Source organism: Leptonychotes weddellii, chromosome 9 (assembly GCF_054177405.1).
Source record: "Leptonychotes weddellii isolate Sample4059 chromosome 9, ASM5417740v2, whole genome shotgun sequence".
Lineage (NCBI taxonomy): Eukaryota > Metazoa > Chordata > Mammalia > Carnivora > Phocidae > Leptonychotes > Leptonychotes weddellii.
The window spans coordinates 65185480-65209808 of NC_138377.1; the positions used below are offsets into that span (position 1 = coordinate 65185480).

At 47.7% G+C, this 24329-nt stretch overlaps 1 protein-coding gene across 4 annotated transcripts; it reads right to left on the reverse strand.

Annotated features, from left to right (window-relative positions):
• Window positions 1-363: 363 nt before the first annotated feature.
• ABHD4 (abhydrolase domain containing 4, N-acyl phospholipase B) lies at window positions 364-24034 on the reverse strand. 4 transcript variants are annotated; one of them, XM_081830781.1, is made up of 7 exons: window positions 23765-24034; window positions 9439-9527; window positions 7818-8190; window positions 7506-7660; window positions 5040-5151; window positions 2090-2276; window positions 364-1864 (listed from the first exon to the last, which is right to left on the reverse strand). In XM_081830781.1, exons 1-7 carry the CDS (start codon window positions 23875-23877, stop codon window positions 1775-1777), a joined length of 1119 nt encoding a protein of 372 aa, XP_081686907.1. In that variant the 5' UTR covers window positions 23878-24034; the 3' UTR covers window positions 364-1774. The 4 variants fall into 4 exon arrangements, with proteins under 4 accessions (XP_081686907.1, XP_006741320.1, XP_030892539.1 ...); XM_006741257.3 differs by lacking the exon at window positions 23765-24034 and adding an exon at window positions 13425-13549; XM_031036679.2 differs by lacking the exon at window positions 23765-24034 and adding an exon at window positions 13314-13440.
• Between the last annotated feature and the right edge of the window lie 295 nt (window positions 24035-24329).

Here is a 24329-nt window from a genome sequence, read left to right on the forward strand (position 1 = left end):
CACAGAAGGGGGAGTCCAAGTCTAGTGTGGGAGGTCAGCGGGGGGCCTCCCTGCATAAGGAATATCTGAGCTGAGATCTAGAGGAGGAGAAGGAAGTAGAACAGGCTGTAGGAACAGTCCAGATGCAGGCCCATGTGGAGTGAACTTTGGAGGATGGGGCAATTTAATGGGCAGTGGGGAGCACCAGTTCTCCCTAATTCTCCTCCTGTGACCTGGGGCTTGGCTGACACAGCCTGTGCTGACCGGGCAAACGCTAGGCTAAACAGGAGAGGGGTGGCGTGGAAGCAGGTCCCTCTCTGGCCCCCCTTCTCCGACTCAGGCACCACCCAGTACTCTCGTCAGAGCAACACCAAACATCGCCAGCAGTTTTTCCTCATTTCTTTATTAATATAGAAAAGGAGCCCAAGGCAGCTGGACCAGTAGTACAAAGCACCAGGAGTTAATACTATTCTGGTGAAAGGGTTGGCTTTACAAAACTCAAGGAGCGGACAGAAGCTGCCCTGGTTCTGGGGCCAGGCCCAGCCCTCTGCCCAGAACCTCAGAGCAGCACCTGGACCAGCCCCCAGGAGACAGTGACAGGTAGGTCGGGGGTGGGAGGAGCTGAAGACCACGGCACAGATGGCAGGGATAGAGGGCCAGGCAGTGAGAACCATCCTGTGGCTCATGAGGACAGGGAACTGCTGGCTTGAGGCTCTCCATCAGACCATGGGCAGGGTAGAAAAACCCCGTGGATGCTAGTGGAAACAGGGAATCCAGACACGGCCCTGGGGTTGAAGGGCCTTTCCCGTATCTCTCCAGCAGGGGCCACCTTTGCTCTACCCTACAGGTGGGGCTTCAGGGCCCAAGGCACAGAGGGAGGCCAAGAGGCCTCCCGATTGGGAGGATGAGGGGGCAGGGAAGGAAGCACTTGAGTGTCCCCAGCTTAGGCAGCCAGGGCTGAGATACAGGGCCGGACAACAGCACCCCTGCACAGTGGGGCTGGAATGTGGGTCAGGGATGGGCTTACCCTCGGCCAGTGATCAGGACCAGCCTCATGGCAATGGTGCCTCCCTTGAACTTTAGCAAAATGGAGTCTGCAGTGAGTACTGGGTGTCAGCAGACCTGGATTCTAGCCTCAGCTCTCCTGGAGCAGAGCTATATCACCACGGGCCAGCCCTGTCCTGCCCTGGCCTGTTCCTCATCCGTTAATGAGGGCTTTGGACTGGACTTCTTAGGTCGTGGGAGGGACTCCACAGGTCAAGGGCGCTCCGCGACCTGCTCTTGGTAGTTAAGAAGTCAGTAGTTAGTTGGTAGTTAGCTCCCAACCAGACTCTGGACAAAACTGGCATGGAATGGAGGCTAGGGGGTGATGGAGGAGGATGCTTTTGCTTGGAACCTACCCCCACAAACACTCCAGAACTGGGAAAGGCTGCCGGGAGCCTCTCCTTTGCCCAGGGGCAGAGGCCGCCCTCCCTCTGGCACAGGGAGGGAACGTGGCTCAGTGTGATCCCTTCACAACCACCATCTGGGTAACACTTGGCATGGAGAGAATGGGTGGCACTCTGCAACCCTTTATGTTCTTCCCCGGGGTGGGGTGCTCAAGTGCGGCTTCGGCCTCCAACCCTTCGCGTGGGCTCAGGAGTACTCTTTTTCACTGTGGTCCTGCCCTGGGGACAGCCCAAGACTGCCTGGCTGGCACATGTTAGTCGGTGAGGAAAGGACACAGGGGCAAGTAAGCGGAGAGGGAGGTGAGAGCGACTCTCTGGCTTTCTCCTCTTCCTCTAGGGACAGCAGCTCAGTCAACTGAGTCACAGATCTCCTCCACCACAGAATTGAAGATGTGTGGCTGGTCTGCATAGACGTGGTGCGAAGCACCCTCAATCTCCTGTGGAGAGAGGAGGAAAGGAGAACCCCCTAATTACAGTATCACAGAGTCAACCCTTTCAAATCCACTGCACAATCGGAATCCGCCCGCTCCTCTTTCCACCTGACTCTTGGCTCACCCTTCTCCACCCCGAGGCTCCCCTCTGCCCGGAGGTCCTTGCCACGTGCTGGCACTCACCACACACTTCTACCTCAGTCCTGCTCCTTGGCTGGCCAACAAACATACCATGTCTCGGACGTAGGAATCCGGCCGCTGCATCTTTACTTTCTTTCCTGTGCTGGTATCTATCCAGGTGTTGGCCCCGTAGATCATGGTGATGGGCACATCTTTGCGAATCAAGTGAATCCGCTCCAGCATGGGGCGCCGCGCCCAGCCGAAGGACTCCATCATGGCTTTGAAGGCCGTCTCCCCACTGAAGGAGCAAAACATGGTGAGGCCGCGCACGAACTAAACCCCGCAGCATCCGGTGCCAATGTGCTGGGCTCTTCAGAGGCTGCGGTGATACCTGTCACCTGTGCCTCTCAGGACCCCGCACCCGGCTCATGAAATACTGGGAAGAGGAGGAGGCAGGTCCGAAGCTGCGGAGGCCTCCCAGCGCAGGAGACAGCTGGGGACACACCTGGGAAAACACCTGACGCTGACAATTGTCCAAAGATGCAATGGGTTAACATTTACTCAACAGATACTCACATGTCGTGCCCCGGGCCGAGTGTGGAGACAGCCGGCTCAGACAGAGGTGGTGCCGGCCCTGCTGGCGCTCACAACTCTCACACTTTGGGGAGGTAGGCATTACGTAGCCGATTATTAAATACAAATAAGTAGGGGGCACCTGGGTGGCTCAGTCGTTAAGCGTCTGCCCTCGGCTCAGGTCATGATCCCAGGGTCCTGGGATCGAGCCCCGCATCGGGCTCCCTGCTCCGCGGGCAGCCTGCTTCTCCCTCTCCCACTCCCCCTGCTTGTGTTCCTGCTCTCGCTGTGTCTCTCTCTGTCAAATAAATAAAGAAAATCTTTAAATAAATAAATAAAAATAAATAAATAAATAAAGGGGCGCCTGGCTGGCTCAGTCAGCTGGGCATCCGACTCTTGGTTTTGGCTCAGGTCGTGATTTCAGGGTCCTGGGCTTGAGCCCTTCATTGGGCTCCATGCTCAGTGGGGAGACTGCTTGAGACCCTTTCCCTCTCCCTCTGCCCTTGCCACTCATGCTCTCTCTCTCTCTAAAATAAACAAATCTTTTAATAAATACATTGCTGATCATATTATTTAACTTCAGATTTCTCAACAATTATGGAAGGGTGGTGAACAGACGAGGGGAGAGGGGCTCATGTGAAGAGCAAATACGAGAGCAGTGCCAAGGGCTTCCTGACGAGACTCTGGAATGAAACACCAGTCATGTGAGGACCCAGGGTGAGCTGTACCACCTGAGGCCCATCCGATCTACTAAGGCCCATCTAATCTACTTTGCTCCCTGGCCATTTCCTTAGGTAGAGCTGACTGAGAAGCAGTGTTAGGGGTCTGCAAGGCTGGGACGAAAGCCGGCCTTCTGGGCTGCTCCGCAGCTTTTGCGGGAGGCAGGAGGTGGGGAGGTTTGGGAGACTGCTGTCTACCAGGCCCAGCCCGTTTGGATATTGTACCCGTGGGATGAAGGCAAGCCTGAGTTCTGCAAGGCCACCAGAAACAGAGTTCTTCCCTAAGGCATAGCAGCATGGTGGGAAAGTATGGGATCTGGAGTCAGAGAGATGTGAATTCAAATCCTGCCTGCTTTCTTAGCAAGCCATGTAACCAGAATACACTTCAATTTTTTTATCTATAAGCTGGAGAATTATATCTTCTTTATTCTTTCACGGAGGAAAATGAAAATATGTACAAGGCCCCTAAGATGAGGTGAAGCAAAGTAGGTAACCCCCAAATATTTCTCCCTGGCCAGATTTCATGTTTTCCAAGGGATGGGTAAGAGTTACCGTGAGCGTGTCAGGGTTCCAACTCAGAAACACTTGGGCGGTTATAAAATTGAGTGATGGCGTTGTGGGGAGAGGGCTGATGATCACTGGTGTCATCTCTGCTTCCCCCGGGACACGAAGGAGTTGCACGATTATACATTCTGAGGCTGAGATCGGGAGGCCATTCATTCCACACAACTAGGTCTGGGACTGGGGAAAGTTCTGAGCAGAGAGCTGGGGTTGGGCCTCCAGTGGGTATGAGACTGGCACCGAGCCCAGTGGGGGCTGAGAGAGGGGTCGAGAGCAGGAAGCAGGGGGCTACCTGATTCGACTGCTGAGCTGAGTCTCAATACGGCTGCTGAAGTGGGGCCCTTCACTGAGCTGAGCTCATGCGGAATGCCGGAGAGACGGTTCCCACGCGGCCGCAGAGCCGGCTGGGTTTGAGGCTGGCGCTGGAATGCAACGCCCCACTGTCTTCACAGCTTTGGGCTCACCACGGGTGACCTGGACAGGCCTGGAATGGGTGCGGCAGTGTTGCTGCTCCAGTGACCTTGACTTCCCCCAGATGCCTCACAGCAGGCTGGGTGAGGCTTCCACGGAGTACGCCACCAGCAGAACCCCCAACACAGCCTCCCCTATCAGCCGCTCCCAGGGCACTGCCTGAGGGGAAGATTAGCTCCCTGACTCTCAGCTGCCAAGACTGCAGATCAGCAGGTTTGTGGGGCCTGCTGTGTGAACAGTCAGAGACAGAAACTTCTCAAGATTTGGGGGACACCCCAAAATGTCCAAAAGTGTGTGGAAGGAATTCCTGTCCCAACAGTAAGTATTTCAAGGTTCTCCGAAGCAATGTCACCTAATATCTCAGACTGGAAATGGCAAGGACATTTGGGGAACTTCAGGCTGGGATGGAGAAGCCTTTTTTTTTTTCCTGACTTTTAAAATGTTTCCCAGACTCCTATCTGCCAGGCTAACTGCCTATCTCCAGGGAAGAGTTAAGAGTCTTCCTCTAGAGATGGGCAGCCATGTTTAAGCAATCTATTATCTTCTCCATCCCTTTGTACCTCTCCCTGGGGAGGTCTCTGGAAATAATCGAGCCTGCTAGTCCCCGTGAATGAGAGCTTTGTGCAAGAAGAAATACAGCAGAGAATGGTCCTGGGACAGTTCTGGAGTGTTTCCAGCAGCTGGAGTTTCATCTCCAAACCCATCCACTCCAAGCTGGCTCGGGGAGCCGCCCTCACCTGGGATTCTGTGCATTGCAGTGGTAGATATACTCAGATATAGTATCATCCTCAAAGAAGTCTGCAAACTTGCGCTTGAAGTCCGGCCGGAATCGCTGAACCAGGCCAGGCCCTGGGAGGGGAGAGAAAAACACAGGAGTGGCCAGTCTGGGGGGACAGGGCTGGTGGTGGTGGTGTGCAGGAAGACCCCTCCTGCAGGTGCATGTTTGAACAACTTAAACCGAACGTTATTTCTCTAGGGGTCTGTGTGCTCTGTACATCTAACTTTATAGTGGCAGACAGAGTGCGTGAGCTGTCGGGGAAGCCCCAGATGACTGCAAGTGAGAGTCAGCCGGTTACCAAAGAACGTGGACAGTCCAATGGAACCAACTTAGTTTCAGCTCAGTCAAGTCCCAAGCTCTTCCTCTAAGGATCTCAAGCCCTGTAAGAGTCCCTGGCTGAGGGGTGCCTGGGTGGCTCAGTCAGCTGGGCGTCTGATTTTTGACTCTAGATTTCAGCTCAAGTCCTGATCTCGGGGTTGTGGGATTGGCCCCGTGTTGGGCTCTGTGCTCAGTAGGAGTGCTTGTGTGTCCCCCCCACCACCCCCGCTTGCAAGTACTTTCTCAATATATATATATATCTCAAATAAATAAATAAATAAATAAATACAATCTTTTAAAAAAAAAATTCATGGCCGAGATGCTTTTTTTTTTTTTAACAGTCTGAGCTATATTCTTTCTCCCTGAGACCCTTAGGATCCTTAGGACCTTTTTTTTTTTTTTAAAGTAATCGCTATACCTGATGTGGGGTTCGAACTCACAACCTTGAGATCAAGAGTTGCATGCTCAGGGTGCCTGGGTGGCACAGTCGGTTAAGCGGCTGCCTTTGGTTCAGGTCACGATCCTGGAGTCCTGTGATTGAGCCACCGCATCAGGCTCCCTGCTTAGTGGGGAGTCTGCTTCTCCCTCTGCCCCTCCCCCCTGCTTGTGCTCTCTCTCTCTCTCTCAAATAAATAAATAAAATCTTAAAAAAAAAAAAAAGAGTTGCATGCTCTACCGACTGAGTCAGCCAGGCACCCTGAGACCCTTAGGGCCTTTTAATCTTCTCAAGGTAACAACAGATGAAGCTCGACTACCTGCCAAGAGTCCTCTCAAGTTCAGGCCTGCAATGGGCTACAAGTGGAGAGGTGAACTTAACTCTGGCATCTCAGACTTTGGGCCGCTGTTTGAGAGCAATTTGTTCCCTTCACCTTCCTTCATAGCACACACACAAGCAGGAGGGCACCCACAACAGACTAGAAATTGGGCCTAATGGTCAACTTCTGATCTCTCTCCTGGTCTCTCTGTGTGTAAGGATCAAGGCGTGAGAGGGGGGCACAGCCGGGATCCCCTGGGCCCTGGCCCTCCTCCATGGCTGCCAGGCAGCTGCTCAACCATCCTGGCCTTGAGGTCCATGCGCAGGTCGGGCCAGATGCAAGTCCAGAGAAGGGGAGAGCGGTTAGAGCAGGGCTTCTCCCTGGAAAAGGACTAGAAGGTTGGCTGGAGTCCACAGTGCAGGGAACTCTAAGAAGGTCAGCTCTCTGATCATTTATTCTGCTTTGACACCTGTGTGTCTTGATAAACTTCCTTTCTTTCCAAACTCTTATCTTCTACTCAAATCCTCATTTTTCCTCTTCTATCCAGAGTCATTCTGTTTCTCTTGAAGGGCCTCGAGAGACAACTCTTATTCAGCCATCGGTTACTAACTTGCAATAATTGGCTACTGAACATCGCTATGTATACATAAGCCATCATTACAGGATAGGAGGTCACCAGTCTTTTCTATAGAGGGAATCTGCTTTTCACTTCATCTGATTAAAAAGCACCTGCCAGAAAAGGCACCCAGAAAGGAAGAGTGCTGGCAGTATGGGGTCAGAAGGCCGAGACCTACTAATTTTATTTACTCTGGCTGGTTCCCCCCAACTTCCTTCTCTCCCCTCACCCACAGAATTTGCTGACAGCTCCTAAGTGGTGAGGATACAATACCTAACTGGAGTAGGGCACAGTTTAGAGGGGTTTGCCTGCTACTGTGGGTTATGTTGGAGGCTCTGGCTCCCACAGGTGCTGGATGAGCTGCAGAGACAGGATCTGATGGTGGGTGCCATGCTGAATCACCAACAGGTGACTGATAAGACCTCAGCAGAGGAAGAGTCACTTCATGGCCCCTTTTTCTCTCTCTGGGGGTCTAGCCAAGGCACAGAATGGTAGTTCTGCTCCATCTCTCCCCTGCATAGGAAAGCTTTCTGCGTGTGGATGAAGGAAAAAAAGAACCTTCTGAAACTGTAGACAAAGAGATCTGGTCCAGATTAAAAGCTTTAAATAACAATGTTAGGCCTATTCCCACTTCTCGTGGACAAGCGGGCATAGTGGGAGTCTAGACATAGTGGGGCTTCTAGAATGGGAGAGCCTTGGTTTAAGGAGATAGTTTCTTTATCTGCAGGCTACTCACCCCAGGGCCCAGCTACTCGAAGAACAGCCAGTGGATTGGAACGCCCTAGGACAGACACCACGGCCTTGAACCAGGTTGGGGGTGCACGGATCTCACTGGGGTCCGTTGGTCGAAGAGGAAAGCCCCATGGGTCCACCAGGATGAGGTGTTTAACTCTAAAGAAGGAAAAAGGAAAAGGCAAGTTGTATGTGCTTGGAAGAACCATAGCCCTTAACTTGCCCAGGAAGAAGAGAACCATCGGGAACTAATATTGTAAGGTTCCCGGTGGGACAAGGAATTAGGTCATGAACAAGAGGGGTGACTCCTCCTTACCTTTCAGGGTACTTGATAGAGTAAGAGGTGGCCAGGAATCCTCCCAAACTATGCCCCAGGAGGATCATACTGGGGATCCCCATGGTCTCCCGCCATGTCTCTATGGATGTCACAAACTCGTCCTCGGCCCCCTCAGGGTCCCTGGGGAACGTTGGCCTCGAGCTTCGCCCAAAGCCAAGCAGATCAAAGGTGTGCAGAGTGCGACGGGCACTCAGTGAATCCATGTTGAGGATCCAGAGGCCCACGCCACCCCCGAAGCCATGCACCATCACCAGGGGGGTACGATCCCTCAGCTCCGGGCTCACGGTGACCGTCCAGATCTTGTTCTGGTTTGGGAGGGACACATATCGGGCCAGGAACTTGTTCTGGAGGCCTGGGGAGAGGGGAACGCAGGGCAGAGCAAGAAGACTGTTTTCTGACAGCACTGTCATGTGTCCTTCAGCTTCCTCTCTCCATTGCCAAACCCGTCCCGATTGTCCTCACCTCCTTCCTTTCACAACCCTCTGACCACATGCCCTAAGAGATCAACTCCAAGCACGATCTGTAGGCCATCTAGTCTCTAGTCTTTAGGTCATTAGAGGGGCCACCTCACTCCTCCAGATTGTGTGTCCGGCTCCCTTTGGGCCCAGCGTGGCAGTGACCCCATTGGCCTCAGAGTTCCTGCATCCATTGCTCTTGTACTGTGTGTGCTTGGGGCTCGGCAGAGGGACAGACGCATCCTCCCTGGGGGTAGCTTCTGACTGGAGCTGACCCAGGTGGAGGGGGTGATGGCTATGGGCTGAGCCACAGGCTTATTCCTCTTGGAGACAGACAGTGGGCGGTGCTTGCTCTGCTGGCCTAACAGTCACGTGACAGAGCGGCTGCGGGGGAAGTTGCCTGGATCCCAGGAGGAGGCTTGGAAGCTATGGCTGTTCTGCAGCTGCGCGTACACAGGCCCATAGGAAGACAGGGGGTCCAAGGCTGGGGCAGTGGGTGCAGGGCGGGGAGGACTGTAAGGGAGACATGGGCAGACCCGGCCTAAGGGTCTGGTTTGAGCCTGCGGCTGCTGCCAATCATAGGATGCCCTGCCCCAACATAATACTACCCAAGAAAGCTGGTCTGTGGGAATCCCAAACTACTGTAGTAACCGGGTAAGTGGTGGGCCTAACTGGATGGAATATATGCATAGCCATATTAGAGAATATAGGACAGCTGCTGGGCCTAGGGTAGGAAGGTGGTAAATCCGAGAAGTGCTTATGTGTTTGGAAGAAGAGAGAGGGAGAGAAGGAAGAAGGGAGGAATGATGGAGAAGGAAGGAGGGAGAGAGAATGTGTAGATATGTGTGTGTGTGTGTGTGTGTGTGTGTTGTGCGTTGATAGTTGGTACCGGGTTTGAAGTGAAATTGTGGGGATGTGTCAGGAACTAGCATGATGGATAGGGCGGGAGCTGTCAAGAAACCACTATCGTACAATATGGTGCCCCCCCGTGCAAATCTCTTCTCCCAAATCACTGACATCCTTTCTTTCCACCCCAAGCACTGCTGATCAGGAATTGGTGGGCTCAGTGTAGCAGGCTCTGGGGAGATCCTATATCCTCTTTGGGCCTCCTGATGGAGGTGGGATCAGCTATCCCTTCTACTTACACTGAAGGATCCTGGCTTCCACATTCTTCAGCTGAGACATGGAAGTGGGGCGCCAAGCAGGCAGCCAGCTGCTCAGCCAGCCTTGTGGCCTGGGACAAAGAAACACAGTGACACCCATTGGCAGCATTGATGCTCCCAGCCTTGCTGACAGTTATAGGAGTTATCAGGGTGTTTCCCAGGCTCAGGAGACCTGCCACTATGGCAGTCAGCAATTCCCTGCTGCCTGATAGACTGTTACTCTTCCCCAGCAAATGGCTATTAACAACATGCCCTTTGTTTCAACAGATATTCAGGGCACCAAGTGAATCCCACTTTACAGTTTGCAAAGCTCTTTCACATGTATTATCTCATTTGGGCTTTATAACTCCCCTTTGTTACTGGTTATCATAATGTTCCAAGATCACAAGGGGAAAAAAAGCCAACTATTAACTAATGTTTCAGTTATCTTTCTCTTTTGTCATGCCCAGGACTGTATGTTCCTTTAGGGTAGGACAAATTCCCATGCCACCTGCCCTCCTGGCAGGGCCTTTTGGTTTGTGTGTGCCCTCTTCCAAGCCCCTGGATGTACAGAGCGGGGTCAGTGCCCAGCTGGGCTCTCAGGCAATCAATCAGTCCAGCCTGGAACAGTGAGATGGGACAGGAAGGGAGCAGGAGACAGGAGACCTGGGTTCGAGTCCTGTTGGGATTGCCTTGCCAGGCTGCCTCTGGCCTTGTTTTCCAGATTACAAAATCTGTACAGGGTGCCTGGGTGGCTCAGTTGGTTAAGGGTCTGCCTTCGGCTCAGGTCATGATCCCGGAGTCCTGGGATCGAGCCCCGCATCGAGCCCCGCATCGGGCTGCCAGCTCAGCGGGAAGCCTGCTTCTCCCTCTGATCCTCTCCCCTCATGCTGTTTCTCTCTCTCTCTCTCTCTCTCGCTCTCTAATAAATAAATGAATAAATAAAATCTTTAAAAAAAATGTGTACAAAGCTCACATATGTCCTCACCTCCAATGGCACACAGTAAAATGAGGATAACCCATCCTGCTGTCTCCTTTATTACCAAGAAGATCTAAGGTTACAGGGTAGAGGTTGAAAGCACCAGTTCTGGGAGGGTGGGGGGAGAGACCCTCTGGTTCTGCATCACACTATCATCATTTACAAGCAGAATGGCTGTGGCTTGATAAGTAACCGGGCTTCGAGCATCTAGATATGTAAGGCACCCCAAAAGGTGCCTGGGACAAATTAGATGCTGAAATGAGTTTATTATCCTTTTTCCATCGTATATGATATTTCTCTCTTTTTTTTTTTTTGATATTTCTCTTTTCTTGAACTCTGCCTGAATGAAGGGGATTACAGGATGGATACCACCAGCTACATGAAGGGTCTGTGAACATCAGCATAGTCAGGCAGGGGCATTCTGTGGGGGGAATGAGGAGAACCATTACTGATCCCTCTTGCCACACACTGGACATCCTGATACATCATTTGAAGCACAGGATTTTATAGATTAGGATGGTTCCTTAGGAATCATCTAGTCCAGCCTCTTTATTTCACAGATGAGAAAACTGATGCCCAAGGAGGTCATGTGGCTAGTTAGAAAAAGAAGCAGAGCTAGAGCCCACATCTCAAATCCAGGTTTCTCTGTTCCCTTCCTCTGGAAGTTCCAGCCTCAGCTTTTTCTTTTTTTCTTTTTCAAAGGAGAATTATTTCAAAAGTTTATTTATTGATTTACTTATTTTTAGGTAATATCTACACCCAGCATGGGGCTCCAACTCATAACCCTGTGATCAAAAGTCACATGCCCAGGCGCCTGGGTAGCTCAGTTGGTTAAGCATCTGCCATGGGCTCAGGTCATGATCCCAGGTCCTGGGATTGAGTCCCAGTCGGGCTCCCTGCTCATCAGGGAGTCTGCTTCTCTCTCTCTCTCTGCCTCTCCCTCCTGCTCATGCTCTCTCTCTCAAACAAATAAATAAAATCTTAAAAAAAAAAAAAAAGAAAAGAATCACATGCTCTACCGACTGAGCTAGTCAGGTGCCCCCAGCCTCAGCTTTTCAAACTCCCCAGGTATAACCGCACTTTCACGCTGTTTTCTGAAAGGAAGTGCGAAATAAATCAGAAGGCCAGAGTTCTAATCCTGACACTGCCACTTACCAGCAATGTGACTCTGGGCACATTATTTAGCCTCTCTGTGTCGATTTCCTCAACTTTAAGAAAAAGATAATAACAGTATCTACTTCATAGGGTTTGTATAAAGATTAAATGAGTTTATGTCCCTAGCTCACATAGAAAAATGCCTAGCATAAGATAAACTCCCAGCAAATGTTCTTTTCCCCAGCTAAGGCATAAGCTGCCTACATTCATTCAACTCTTCAATGACTGCAAGAAATCCTGAGGTAGCAGCTGAGAGTGGTGTATCAGTGACTTCAGCCAGATGAGAGTTGTCAGTCATAATCCAATTCTATGGAGACTCTCAAGCCTTTTAATACTCTACTGGAATTCCTAACTGTAGGCTTGAAGCATGGGCACCAAGACTGTAGAATTTTGCCAGTCTTAAGAGACAAACTTTCTCTCTACATCAGAGACTGTGACAAGTCAGACCACGACATGTGGACCCCACCTTGCCTTGTACTTGCCCAAAGCAGCACTTAGGAGAAACGTCCCATGCCAATAGCACCATGGGCTGCTCAGCAGATATTCTTCAGGGAGGAGCTTTACTTTGCCTCTCTTCCCCGAAAACGTTATAGCTAAAGCACTGGAAATAGTCGCTGGCACACTGTATCTCCTCAATACCACTGGGGAGGTGAGGGCTAGGGTGGGAAATTGAGGCAAGAGGCAGAGAAGCCACTCAGCCATGAACTTAGGCTGGCCAAAGTGGTCTCTTCCCTCTAGAGGGCTTTTATCCTGGTGGAGGGTGAGGCAGAAGGGGTTCTGATTGGGTCAGAAGCCTGTTGTGGACTTCTGTGATTTGGGCAATCTCCTCTAACTTTTATGGGCGCTGGCTTCTTCATCTGTAAAAAGGAGCTGAAGTACCTGCATCTTTACCAGCTCTAATCTGTGTTTTCCTAAGTTATTTGTAGCCATTGTAAATTTCCTTTTGGGAAGGTCATCTTTAGAAAGCAAAACTCTTCCTGAGCAGTTCCTTCAAGCCCAGGAAGCTATTACGGTCATAAAGTTAGGGTTGCAAGCTGCCAGTTCTGCAGCTCTGAAGAGCAGGAACACAGGATCCAGGAAAGGCCCTGTTCTGGTGAAACCAAGGCTTGGCTGGTAGCTGAGTCATTCTTCTGGAAGCAACTTTTCCTTGCTTCTATCAGACTGCGAACTGCTAGTCACACCACCTACAGGTGGCATCCCAAACCTGATGCCCCTGAGACAGTGATAACAAATCCCAAAAACTGTAATTCTGAAACCACAGCATTAAGGATCTTGTGCTGATTAAAAACGTGAGCAACTAGGATCGCAAGCGGCTGGCTAAATGTCTCAGTGGGCGAGAGCTAAAGAAACTTGCGAGCCCATTACTCCAGACAATCCCAGCGCCGGAGTCCTCTCTCTTCTTCCCATGCCCTCTCCCTGCCCAGCTAGGAGAGGCCGTTCCCACTCCACCCCCCCTACCGTCCTGGGGAAAATCTCGACGAGTAGACCCGACTGCTACCCCCGCGCCCGCATTCCACGAACTTCCTCGGGGGATCTGGGCCATCACCACTAAGTCTAACCTCTCTGTACGGCGACCACAGGAGCGAGGAGCGATCGCGAGGACCACGGTGACAAGTCAAGAGTCACTCGGCAGTAGGCAAGCTTATCTACCATCGCTCCCCGAGCTCTGCTGCCTCCTCTTCTGGGCAAAAGCAAAGCAAGCAAAGCAAGCAAACGCAACCCCCGGCCCTCCCCCGAAGCCGACCTGGAAGAGGAAAGGCGGGAAGGTGTCTACAACTGTTCCTCGGTCACCGACAGTCCCGGGATCATGGCCCAGAAAGAGAGAGAGAAAGAGAAAGAGACAGGATTAACTCACTGTTGCTCCAGATCATCAGCCATAGTAAACAAGCCCTGCCGGGTCGAGCTGAACCAGCCCATCCCTCCGCCTGACGCCAGCACCAGCTGACCCAGAGAAGGGTCGGATAACAAAGTGGGGCGTGGCCAGGGCTTCGGGGCGGAGGCGGGCTCTGAACCCCGCTGGTGGTCCAACCCGGATCTGCCTGCCGACCCAGGGAACTCTGGGGACTCACCGAATAGCCTGGTAATCCTGCTCACACGTTTGGGGGACAGTGAGGGAGACGGGCAGTTCTGAAAGAACCGGGTCTCTCACAGAACCTCCTTCAGCCTTCCATTCTGTCATAGTTAAAAAGTGACAGAACTACCCTTGCACGGTCACACACACTCTTTGGGCTTCCCCGTAGAGCTCCCTCCCCTCTGATAGCCTCCTCCTGGTGTTTCTTGTAATGTGATGCTTATGATGCTTGTGGAAGACAATACTACTGGTTCAATGTTTCTTTCAAGGGGCTGGGGCTTGTACCCCAAGTAGATTGTCAGGTTTTGTAAATAAAAAACAAGATGCCTAAACTTCAGATAAACAACAAACTTTTTTAGAATAAGCATATCCCGTGCAATATTTGGGACATAAGTGGGCATCCAATATTTTATCTGGCAACCCTAAACCTTAGCGACATCTCTCAAGATGCAGTTCCTCTGCTCTGGAGATTTCCCAACCTAGTTCCCAGGAAATATGTGCTCAATCCCAGGTATCCCTGTTTGGAGGATCCCTGCCTCCACTGTCCTCAGGAGGGGCAACTGAAGGACTAACCTATAAGGCCTGGTCTGCTTTAGGTTGCTGGAGTGGGGTGTGGGGTGGCTGGCTTATCTCTTAGGTCCTGAGCATACTTCAGGCTTGCTTGGCAGAGGAGCCAAATCTTGAGGCTGGCACCAGAACTTACCTGAACTGGTAAACAAGTCATGACGTCCCTGGAGTTGTCGGGGTTCTGGTCATCCCCTTGGTTAGGTTAAAACCAAACTGTGGTAGAGTTTGGGTGGGAAAATCCTGGTAGGGAGGGGTTTGTCAAAGTGTTTTTCGTTAGCCCTCTTGCGGGTCTTAGATTTTGAATTTCTTCTGTTTTGTAACACAGTGTTAAATTGATCTCATTATCATTTTAAGGGCTCAAAGTTTAAGAGAATGGGCATTTATAGAGTTTAGGGGCCTACAAATTTGCAGGATGTGGGGTAGTGGAGTATAAATAGAGGATATATCTCATTTCATTCTTTCAACAGAGTACAGTGATTCTAAACTTCAGTGTGCATAAAAATCATCTGGACGGCTTGTTAAAAATTTAGGTTTCTAATCCCTAACCTCTGAGATTCTAATTTAGTTGGTTTGGCTTGATGCTAAAAACTGTATTTTTTTTTTTTTAAAGATTTTATTTATTTACTTGACAGAGAGAGATACAGCGAGAGGGAGAGGGAGAAGCAGGCCTCCCGCTGAGCAGGGAGCCCGATGCAGGGCTCGATGCGGGGCTCGATGCGGGGCTCGATGCGGGGCTCGATCCCAGGACCCTGGGATCATGACCTGAGCCGAAGGCAGACGCTTAACGACTGAGCCACCCAGGCGCCCCTAAAAACTGTATTTTTAAGAAGCCCTTCAGATGCTGGAGCTCAGTGAGACTCATTGGTTAATCAGAGGCATAGTTTCTGGGGTCACAAGTCTGGCTTAAGGGTAATCGTGGTTTTGCCACATACCCACTACATGCCCCTGGGTCAGTTATTTAGTGTCTCTTAATTTTCTTCCCTTGACTTGTTTGTGTCTTGTTGTGAGGATTAACCAAGATAATTCCAATAAACAGTACATTTATGCTAAAATGTATTATTATTTACTATATACCTATTCAAAGCCAAGCATTATGTTAGGCTCTAAGAATACCATTATCAAAAGGAAAGGGATTAGCCTGCTCTAATGGTAAACATAGACTTTCTATCTGCTGCTACTCTAGGCTATTTGTCCTTTTGCTGAGCTGGCAACTTTAGATTCCGAGCTCAGCTCAAACCTCCCCTCTTCGGAGGCCTCTCCTGACCACAGGGTCTAAAAGAGACCTCCAGTCACTCTATCATACGACTCTATTGTATTTTCTTCATAACACTTATCACCATCTGAAATTATTGTGCCTTTTTGTTTACTCATTTATTATCAGTTTCCCTCCACTAGATCTTAAGGTTCACAGGGGCCTTGTCTCTTTTGTTCTCTGCTCTGATGCCAGCACCTACAACAGGGTGTGACTCAGAGTTGTAGGTGTGGCTCAGAGTAGATACATGGGTCTACTTATTGTATGAATACATGGATACAAGGTCTAGCTAGGGGGCAGATGTGTAAACAATGACCTATAAACTCATATGCTAAGTGTCAAGGGCTTTGGAGCTGTATTCTCAATTGTACCATATAGAAAATTCTGGGCTACATCATTCCAAGATAGGGCAATAAAATCTCTCCCTTTACTGAAAACCTGTAAGATGTAGAATTTTTTGAGGCCTGGCTGGAACTGGTTCTATCTGTCTAGACCTCATCTCAGGAGGTGGTGTATTTTGTTTCTATGTGCTAAACCATCTTTACGAGAGAGGTTGCTTGGAAGTAGGAAATGTGTACGTATGGAAAGTCCTTTTACAACCAAAGTTAATAGATCCTTTAAGGTGTCCCCAGAGCTGGGATAATTTAGAATTGGGCTAGATCTGCTAGAATTATAGAGTGAAGAAAACTCTCAGTGCCTGCTCTAGGCAGGCCTCTGTGGAGAAATTTAAGGTACTTTTTTCTCCTCATCTTTAAGACAAGACACACTATGTGTAAGTACAAAAGTATATTTTCCTTCTACTGCCATTATGTGTGATTTTATGGGTAATTAAAGTATTAATATGGCTTTTATTGATGGAAACTAATCTTGACAAACCCTCTTTCCTGTACCTGTAAGTCACATTAAATATTCTGTAAGTAGGTGGAGCTGATAACCTGATACGTTAGGTCTGGCAGGAATAGATCATTCTTCAGTTTCAAATGGGTGTCACTGCCTTTTGAATGAACTATGAATAAGATGTGACCTTTAAACATAGGAACCGAATGGAATAGTTCTAAAGTAGTTCTGTCCAACATGACAGCCACTAATTACACATGGCTACTTAGGTTTGTTAGAAAACAAAATTTAACCAAGTAAACGTTGAAGATGTAATTGCCTTTATTAAACAATTCATGAATCAGGCAACATCTCATCTAGAGGGCAACCCCTTCGGGTCCCCTCCCTCCTCCAGAGCTTTGTACTGTCACTCTGCTATCACGCAATAAACTTTGCTTTGCTGCCCACCACTCTGTCTGGTCTACCACTTTATTCTTTGAAGCGGTGTGACCCAGAACCGCAGGCACCCACCGAGGGAGAAAAAAATCCTGCAACAGGACCAAGGAGGAGGGATGCCTGAGTCATCCTGAGGAGGGAGGAGTTAGGAGAGGAGCAAGCTGGATTTTCATATCTGCCTCAACATCCCACCTGTTGAAACACTACATGTCTGGGGCGCCTGGGTGGCTCAGTCGTTCAGCGTCTGCCTTCGGCTCAGGTCATGATCCCACGGTCCTGGGATCAAGCCTCGCATCAGGCTCCCTGCTCGGCGGGAAGCCTGCTTCTCCCTCTTCCACTCCCCCTGCTTGTGTTCCCTCTCTTGCTGTGTCTCTCTCTGTCAAATAAATAAATAAAACCTTTAAAAAAAAAAACACAACACTACATGTCTAGTAGCAGCTGGGAAACTCCACTCATGAAAGGAGAACAGTGATGAAGTAATCTCTACACCGAATGTGGGGCTCAAACTCACAACTCCGAGATCAAGAGTCATATACTTTTTCCAGCTGAGCTGGCGAGGCACCCCTATTGCATGAATTTAACTGGAATAAAGAACATAGAATTTGACTCCCTATTAAAAAATAATGAGACCAGAAAGAAGACAATCTCCTAAAAGTGGTAGAATTGCTTTAAGTGGTTAAAGTTTCTCAAGTTCTTGACTTCCATGGAACACTTGGTGAAATGTGTTACATAGATCATTCTTTAGGGCAGTTTGCAACAGTTTTGTTTAACACAGTAAAAACCTCAGACAATATCTGTTAAGAAAAATACAGGAAGGACTTGAGCTATGGAGGGAAGAAAAAAAGACTTCACTTTAAAAAAGAAAAAAACAAAACAAAACAAAATTTAACCAAGTAAATGTTGAAGACCTAATTGCCTTTATTAAACAATTCATGAATCAGGCAGCATATCATCTAGCAAAAAGAGGGGAATGCCAGGAGATTTACGAAATGGAAGGTTTTACAGAAAGAGGGTGAACAAGAAAGCTATTAGCGAAAGAACTGTTCAGGCCACTTTGCCTTAGTGGGGAAAGCAAGGGGGTCTTATCTTCTTTTGAGGGAAGGAGAGAGCCCATGTGGCAGACTCACTGGCATTGATGGAAAAATTCTTCCTTAACCCATTAAGACTACATTTTTGGGAGAGGTTGAAATTGCAATTAGAATAGGTATTAAGGCTTGAGTTTGGGAATTTGGTCTAAGTGAAGCCATTTTGGGCCTTTTTTTTTTTAAACTGATTTAAATTAGTAAAAATCAAGTTTCTTAGTTACAACTGGCTATATTTGAAGTGCTCAATAGCCACATGTGTCTAGTGGCTGCCATACTGGACAGCACAGAGACATTTACATCATCACAGAAAATTCTATTGGATGACGTTGCTCAAGCGGTGATGAGTTCAGTCCCGTGTCGTGGAGGGTGTTCTGCCCTTGCAAAGGACAATATGGTAGATTTTTGGGTGCTAGGGAGGAAGACTGAAAGGTTCTCTTTATGGGACTCCCAAAGATTATGTCAGGGAGGAAGAATTTCCTTTGGCCTTCTAGGTGGACAAAGAATCAAATTAACAGGAGAAATTAACAGGAGAAAATCAAGTCCAGGTTTTCACCTGTGCTTCTACCAACTGGCTACAAATTGGAGGTTCCCATGACCCCCTCCTCAGGTTCAGTAATTTGTTAGAATGGCTCAGAGAACCTAGAAAAATAGTTTACTATATTACTGGTGTTACAAAGAAACACAAGATCTAAAATGGAGTCACTTTTGCTAAAACCCCACCAAGACTTAATACCTAACCTAATTGCACTTGCTGCCTTTGTAACTTCCTGGTTAGCACTAGTGAGGTAATCTGCTTGAGACCCTGGGACTTCACCTATGGGAAGGTAACCTTACCTGAAATAATCCTCTTTTAGTTTCCTGTCCCACTCTCCTCCTGCCTAAAAAACCTTCCATTTTTGTACAGCTCCTAGAGCTCACTTCTATTTGCTAGACGGGATGCTCCCTGATTCAAAAATTATTGTATAAAGTTAACTAGATCTTTAAATTTACTCAGTTGAGGGGTGCCTGACTGGCTCAGTCAGTGGAGTGCGACTCTTGATCTCAGAGTCATGAATTTAAGCCCCACGTCGGGCGTAGAGTTTACTTAATAAAAAAAAAATACATATATATATATATATTTTAAATTCTCAGTTGAATTTTTTTAACACTGATTTGTTATAAAAGGATACAGCTTAAGCATAGTGATATGGAAGAGATGCACAGGGCAAGGTATGGGGGGGAAGGAGCACAGAGCATCCATGTCCTTCCCAGTTGCACCACCCTCCCAGCACCTGGATGTGCTCAGCAACCCATAAATTCTCCAAACTCCTCTGGTTAGGTTTTCTTTTTTTTTTTTTAATGGAAGCTTCATTACATAGGTATGATTGATTAAATAATTGCCCATTAGTGATTGAACTCAATCTCCAGCACCTCTCTCCTCTTGCGGTGGGGCTTACAGTTCCTAGCCTGGAATCAGAGTTGGTTCCCCAGGCAACCAGTCCCTACCCTTAAGGGCTTTCCAAAAGTCACTTTAATAACTTAAATTCAAATGTGGTTGAAGGGGCTTGTTACGAATAACAAAAGACACTCCTTTCTCCTTTATTGCTCTGGAGCTATTTCAGGAGCTGGGAACAAAACCAAATATTATAATAAAAGATGCTCCTAGTAATGAAGGATGGTTGGAAGAAAGGCAGGCAGTGACAAGTGGCACCCTCCCCCCACCAAGAGGAGACCACCCTTAAAAGGATTTTACACCACCCTGGAGGGAGCCCTCCACCCTTTCCCACCTGGTAGATAGATGACAAAAACCTTATTGGGTGACAGGTGCATGGATGGTTAATCAGATTAAAATAACCTGCCAACAAGCCCATAAAACCCTTCAGACTTAGAAACCTGGGGCAACCCTCTCAGGTCCCCTTCCTCTTCGGGAGCTTTGCACTATTGCCCAATAAACTTTACTATGGCTCAATGAACTTTGCTCTGTTGCCCACCACTCTTTGTCTGGTCTACCTCTTCATTCTTTGAAGCAGCCTGACTGAGAACTGCGGGCACTGAAGGAAAAGAAATCCTGTAACACCAGTGCTCTTATCATCACTTAGGAAATTCCTAGGGTTTTAGGGGCCCTGTGCCAGGAAAAGGGATGAAGACTAAATACACATTTCTTACATTAAAAGATACAAGGAAAGGGGGTTTCATTTCTTACTGTAGAGACACTGTAAAGTTGTGGCCTTTGCTTGTAAGGAGACCCTCTTGCCCCTCTACTTTCTTATTGTTTTATGATGATGAGTGTTGAATAGCAGAACATGCCACCCCAAAATATGCCACTGTAGCATAAGCATTATTTTGAGCTGAAGGCAACTGAGAAGAAGCACATACAAGAAAAGCTCTCTGCCCTCCTCCTATTTGCCTAGAAGTGGGACATAACTTTGTAAATGTGCCCCCCCCACCCATAAGGGAAGAACAGAAGAACTCTAGATTCTTATCAACCCAGAGAGGGCACCAGAAGAATCTACCTAACAAACTTTATTAACTAAACCTTATTTTTATTAATTCCTTCATACATTTTTACCTTCCCACAATTTGCTGCCCTAGAAACTCAAAAGTCCTTTTTCTTTGTCTTGTCACTTCTCTAAAAGTGTATTCCTTTTTTGTAAAATGCTGTTGTTACAAACAAGGTAACAGGCCCCAAATGGAGTCACTTATATTAGGCCCCACATCACCAAACGTTACAGTTTTGGCTTTCCTAGAAATGGAATCAAACAGGAATTGCCTAATTAGCATTAGTCAGGTAATGTACCTGATAGATCCCTGTCATCCTCTAAAGGAAAAGGACCTTGACATCACCAATCAGCTTTTTGTCTAGTATAACTTCCTAGTTCCTGCTCCCATCTGCCTATAAATGTCTTTCATTTTGTATAGCTTCTTGGAGCTCCTTTCTGTTAGACTGAATATGCCTGATTCATGAATTATTAAATAAAACCAGTAAGATCTTTAAAATGTACTCAGTTGAATTTTGTTTCTTACCATGATATAAGCCCAAGTTCTAACCACCCCTTTGAGTTACTCATAACTGAGTACTCCCATGTGTCTATGTGAAGCATATGTTAATAAAGTTGTTTTCGGGTGCCTGGGTGGCTCAGTTGGTTAAGCGACTGCCTTCGGCTCAGGTCATGATCCTGGAGTCCCGGGATCGAGTCCCACATCGGGCTCCCTGCTCAGCAGAGGGTCTGCTTCTCCCTCTGCCCTCTTCCCTCTCGTGCTCTCTGTCTCTCATTCTCTCTCTCAAATAAATAAATAAAATCTTAAAAAAAAAATAAAGTTGTTTTCTCTTGTTAATCTGTCTTTTTTCAGTCTAATTTACAGGGTCAATAAAACTAAGATGGTTAGAAGGAAATTTTTCCTCTCCAACAGTATTTTTGTAATAAAAATCCTAAGATCTATTCTGACTTCACCTTTAATTTCTAAATTTGTTTTGCCCCTTGAGAGCTATCTGAGTTGCAGTCTTTTAGTGCCATCTCTTGCATGTCCAAAATATTGGGGCTCTGTGGTTTGCCCAACTTTTAGTCAGAGATATAGAGGAAGCATAGTTAATTACCAGTATTAATGATTGTTAAGAGCAAATGTTTACAGAACATTTACTGTGTGTCAAATACTATGTTAAGTGCTTAATGTTGAAGTCTCATTTAATCCTCAAAACTGTTACAAAAATTCAACCAAATAAAATTTGAAGACCTAGTTTTTTTTTTTTTAAAGATTTTTTTTTTTTAAAGATTTTATTTATTTATTTGAGACAGAGAGAATGAGAGAGAGAGCACATGAGAGGGGGGAGGGTCAGAGGGAGAAGCAGACTCCCTGCAGAGCAGGGAGCCCGATGCGGGACTCGATCCCAGGACTCCAGGATCATGACCTGAGCCGAAGGCAGTCGCTTAACCAACTGAGCCACCCAGGTGCCCTAAAGATTTATTTATTGACAGAGAGAGCACAAGCAGAGGAAGCAGCAGGCAGAGGGAGAGGGAGAAGCAGGCTCCCCACTGAGCGAGGAGCCCGATGCGGCACTCGATCACAGGACCTTGGGATCATGACCTGAGCTGAAGGCAGCTGCTTAACTGATTGAGCCACCCAGGCGTCCCTAGTGTTTTTTTTTTTTTTTTTAATGATTCATGAATTGGGCAGCATTTCATCTTGCAAATAGAGAACTCTGAGGAGTTTTACAAAATGGAGGGTTTTTATAGAAAGAGGGTAGGGCAAGAAAGTTATTAGCCAAAGGAAAGGATTGTTTAGACCACTTTTCCTTAGTGGGGAAAGCAAGAGGTCTTATCTTCCTTTGGGGCATGGAGAGGGCCCATGTGGAAGACTCACTGGTGCTGACTGAAAAATTCTTAACTGATTGGTTAAGACTACATTTCCGGGAGAAGTTGAAACTGCAATTAGATTATGTATTAAGCCCTTGTTTGGGGACTCAGCCTAAGGCACCATTTTGGGCCTGTGCTTTTCTTTTTAACACAACATTCTAGCAATCCTGGTATTGTTATTTCTATTTCATAGAAAAGTAAAATGAGGCTGCATGACTAACCCTAGAACCTGCACTCTTATCCATTATTCTGGATGTGAATTTTTACATATATTCTGATTTAAACTATTGAAATAAATTAGGATTAGCAATTTCCTATTGACAGATCAGTCAAAAATATTTCAGTGATTATAGAATCATAAACTGAACACAGAACAAGACCTTTTCTTGTTGTTTTAAGTAGTCCAGAAAAGCTTTAGTTTATTATATTGGTGTTTGACTTTGCAGGTCTCAGAAAAGGATGCACTCAGTAAGTGAATTTGATATTTTTCATCTCTTCTGCTTTCCCCCTTTGGGAGTTCCTGTGGAGATGCTAATGATGATAGTTGACATGGATCAAAGGCAGACAAAACATAAGGGAGAAACTGCTGGAAGGAGCCTGGCTGATGGAACAGAAACCCCCTGAGGAATCCACTCCTGAATGATTAAAAAGCATCAGCCTAGACTTTAAAGTTTGAAGTTGAATACTGGTGAGGAAGCTACCCTCCTACTTGCTGATGAAACAGGGGGAAAGGTTCAACTTGTGAGAAAAACTGAAGCTTCCTGCCTTATTATATTGAAATAGGAACCAGGCTGGTTATTCACTTTTTCTCCCCTTTTCTTCTCAGCAACATAAGAGAGTTTAGGCTGAACTTAAGTTCATATAGCAGCGCAAATCTCTATGGGTGTGAAAATGAATCTCTTTTTAAATAGATTGTAAAGCTTTCTGAAGACGTGAATTATTTCTCTTCTTTCTAGAACCTAAGCAAGGTTTTAATCACCACTGCTAATCAGTACGTTTGTTGACACTGATGTAGTTTCCAGTTTAACAAATAAAAAGTGAAAGTGAAGGACCCTTGTCTTCACATGCGGCTTTCGGAATTTTGATTGCGCACCTAGGATAGCTCAAAGTTGTTAATAAGCTTAAAAAGCACCTGGTTACGTGGGACCTGCAACTGAGAGATGACAGAAGTAGGGCTGGAAGGTCAGATTAATGTGAAACTAAAAGGGCAGCGAAAGCCAGAAATTAAAGTGGATCTTATTTTTTTTTAAAAAGTTAAAACGCTAAATATAAGCAGGTAATTCCATTTGTTAAAACACAAAACCACAAACCTTCAGTTTCCTCTGCAAAATGAGTTGGAGGGGTAGGGTTTGAACCAGGCAATGCTCTTATGGGCCTTCCAGCGCTGATACCTGGGATATTACACCGGGTTCAAGATGCCAGCTTGTTGAGTAGAAGGTTGCTAAACTTGATCATTTACTATATGCATGTTAATCGACTGTTTTCTCTCAGTCTCCGCCCCAACACTGGCCCTTTTAAGACCGTATGATTTCCCAGACGGTACCTAAAATTTAGCACAGCGTCCCGAGGAGGCGCCCAATAAATGTTTGCTGAATTAATGAATACCTGTGGACTTAGGTTCTACCGCGCTTATTCGGTAGCGCTCCCGGGGTCAGATCCCGAGTCCAATTCAGGGCCAGGTAGAGGTCAAGCTCCCTCCCTCCGTCCGTTCCGCACTTCCCTCCCCCCATAACCAAGTCTAAACTGGTGCCTGCATAGTGATTAGCAGCGGTGGTCTCCCTGCGGGAGAACCTGCTCTAACGATCTGGGACAGGCATCTGCCCTTAACAGAGCTAGGGCTGCGTCGGTACTGAACCCCGAGAGCGCCAGGCATTGCCTCCCAGCAGATCCAAACAGTTAATCTTTGAAGACGCGGGTGGGCCAAAGAAAGCCGGAACCCTCGGGTAGCTACGCTGTCCTTTGTAAAACCTGTCCCCCTCTTCCTCCCACAATATCTCGTTGCTAGAGCAACTGTGGACGTCACCAACCTGACCGCGGAAGTAGGACAAAAAGAGTACACGTCTCCAACCCAAGGACAGATCCATTGCGCAGGCGCTTTAGTCTTCTCTGGCCGTAGGGCTCTTCTGTAGATGTACTCTGCGTCTGCGCATTAGTTGTTTCGCGCCCTGGCCTGCGTATACGC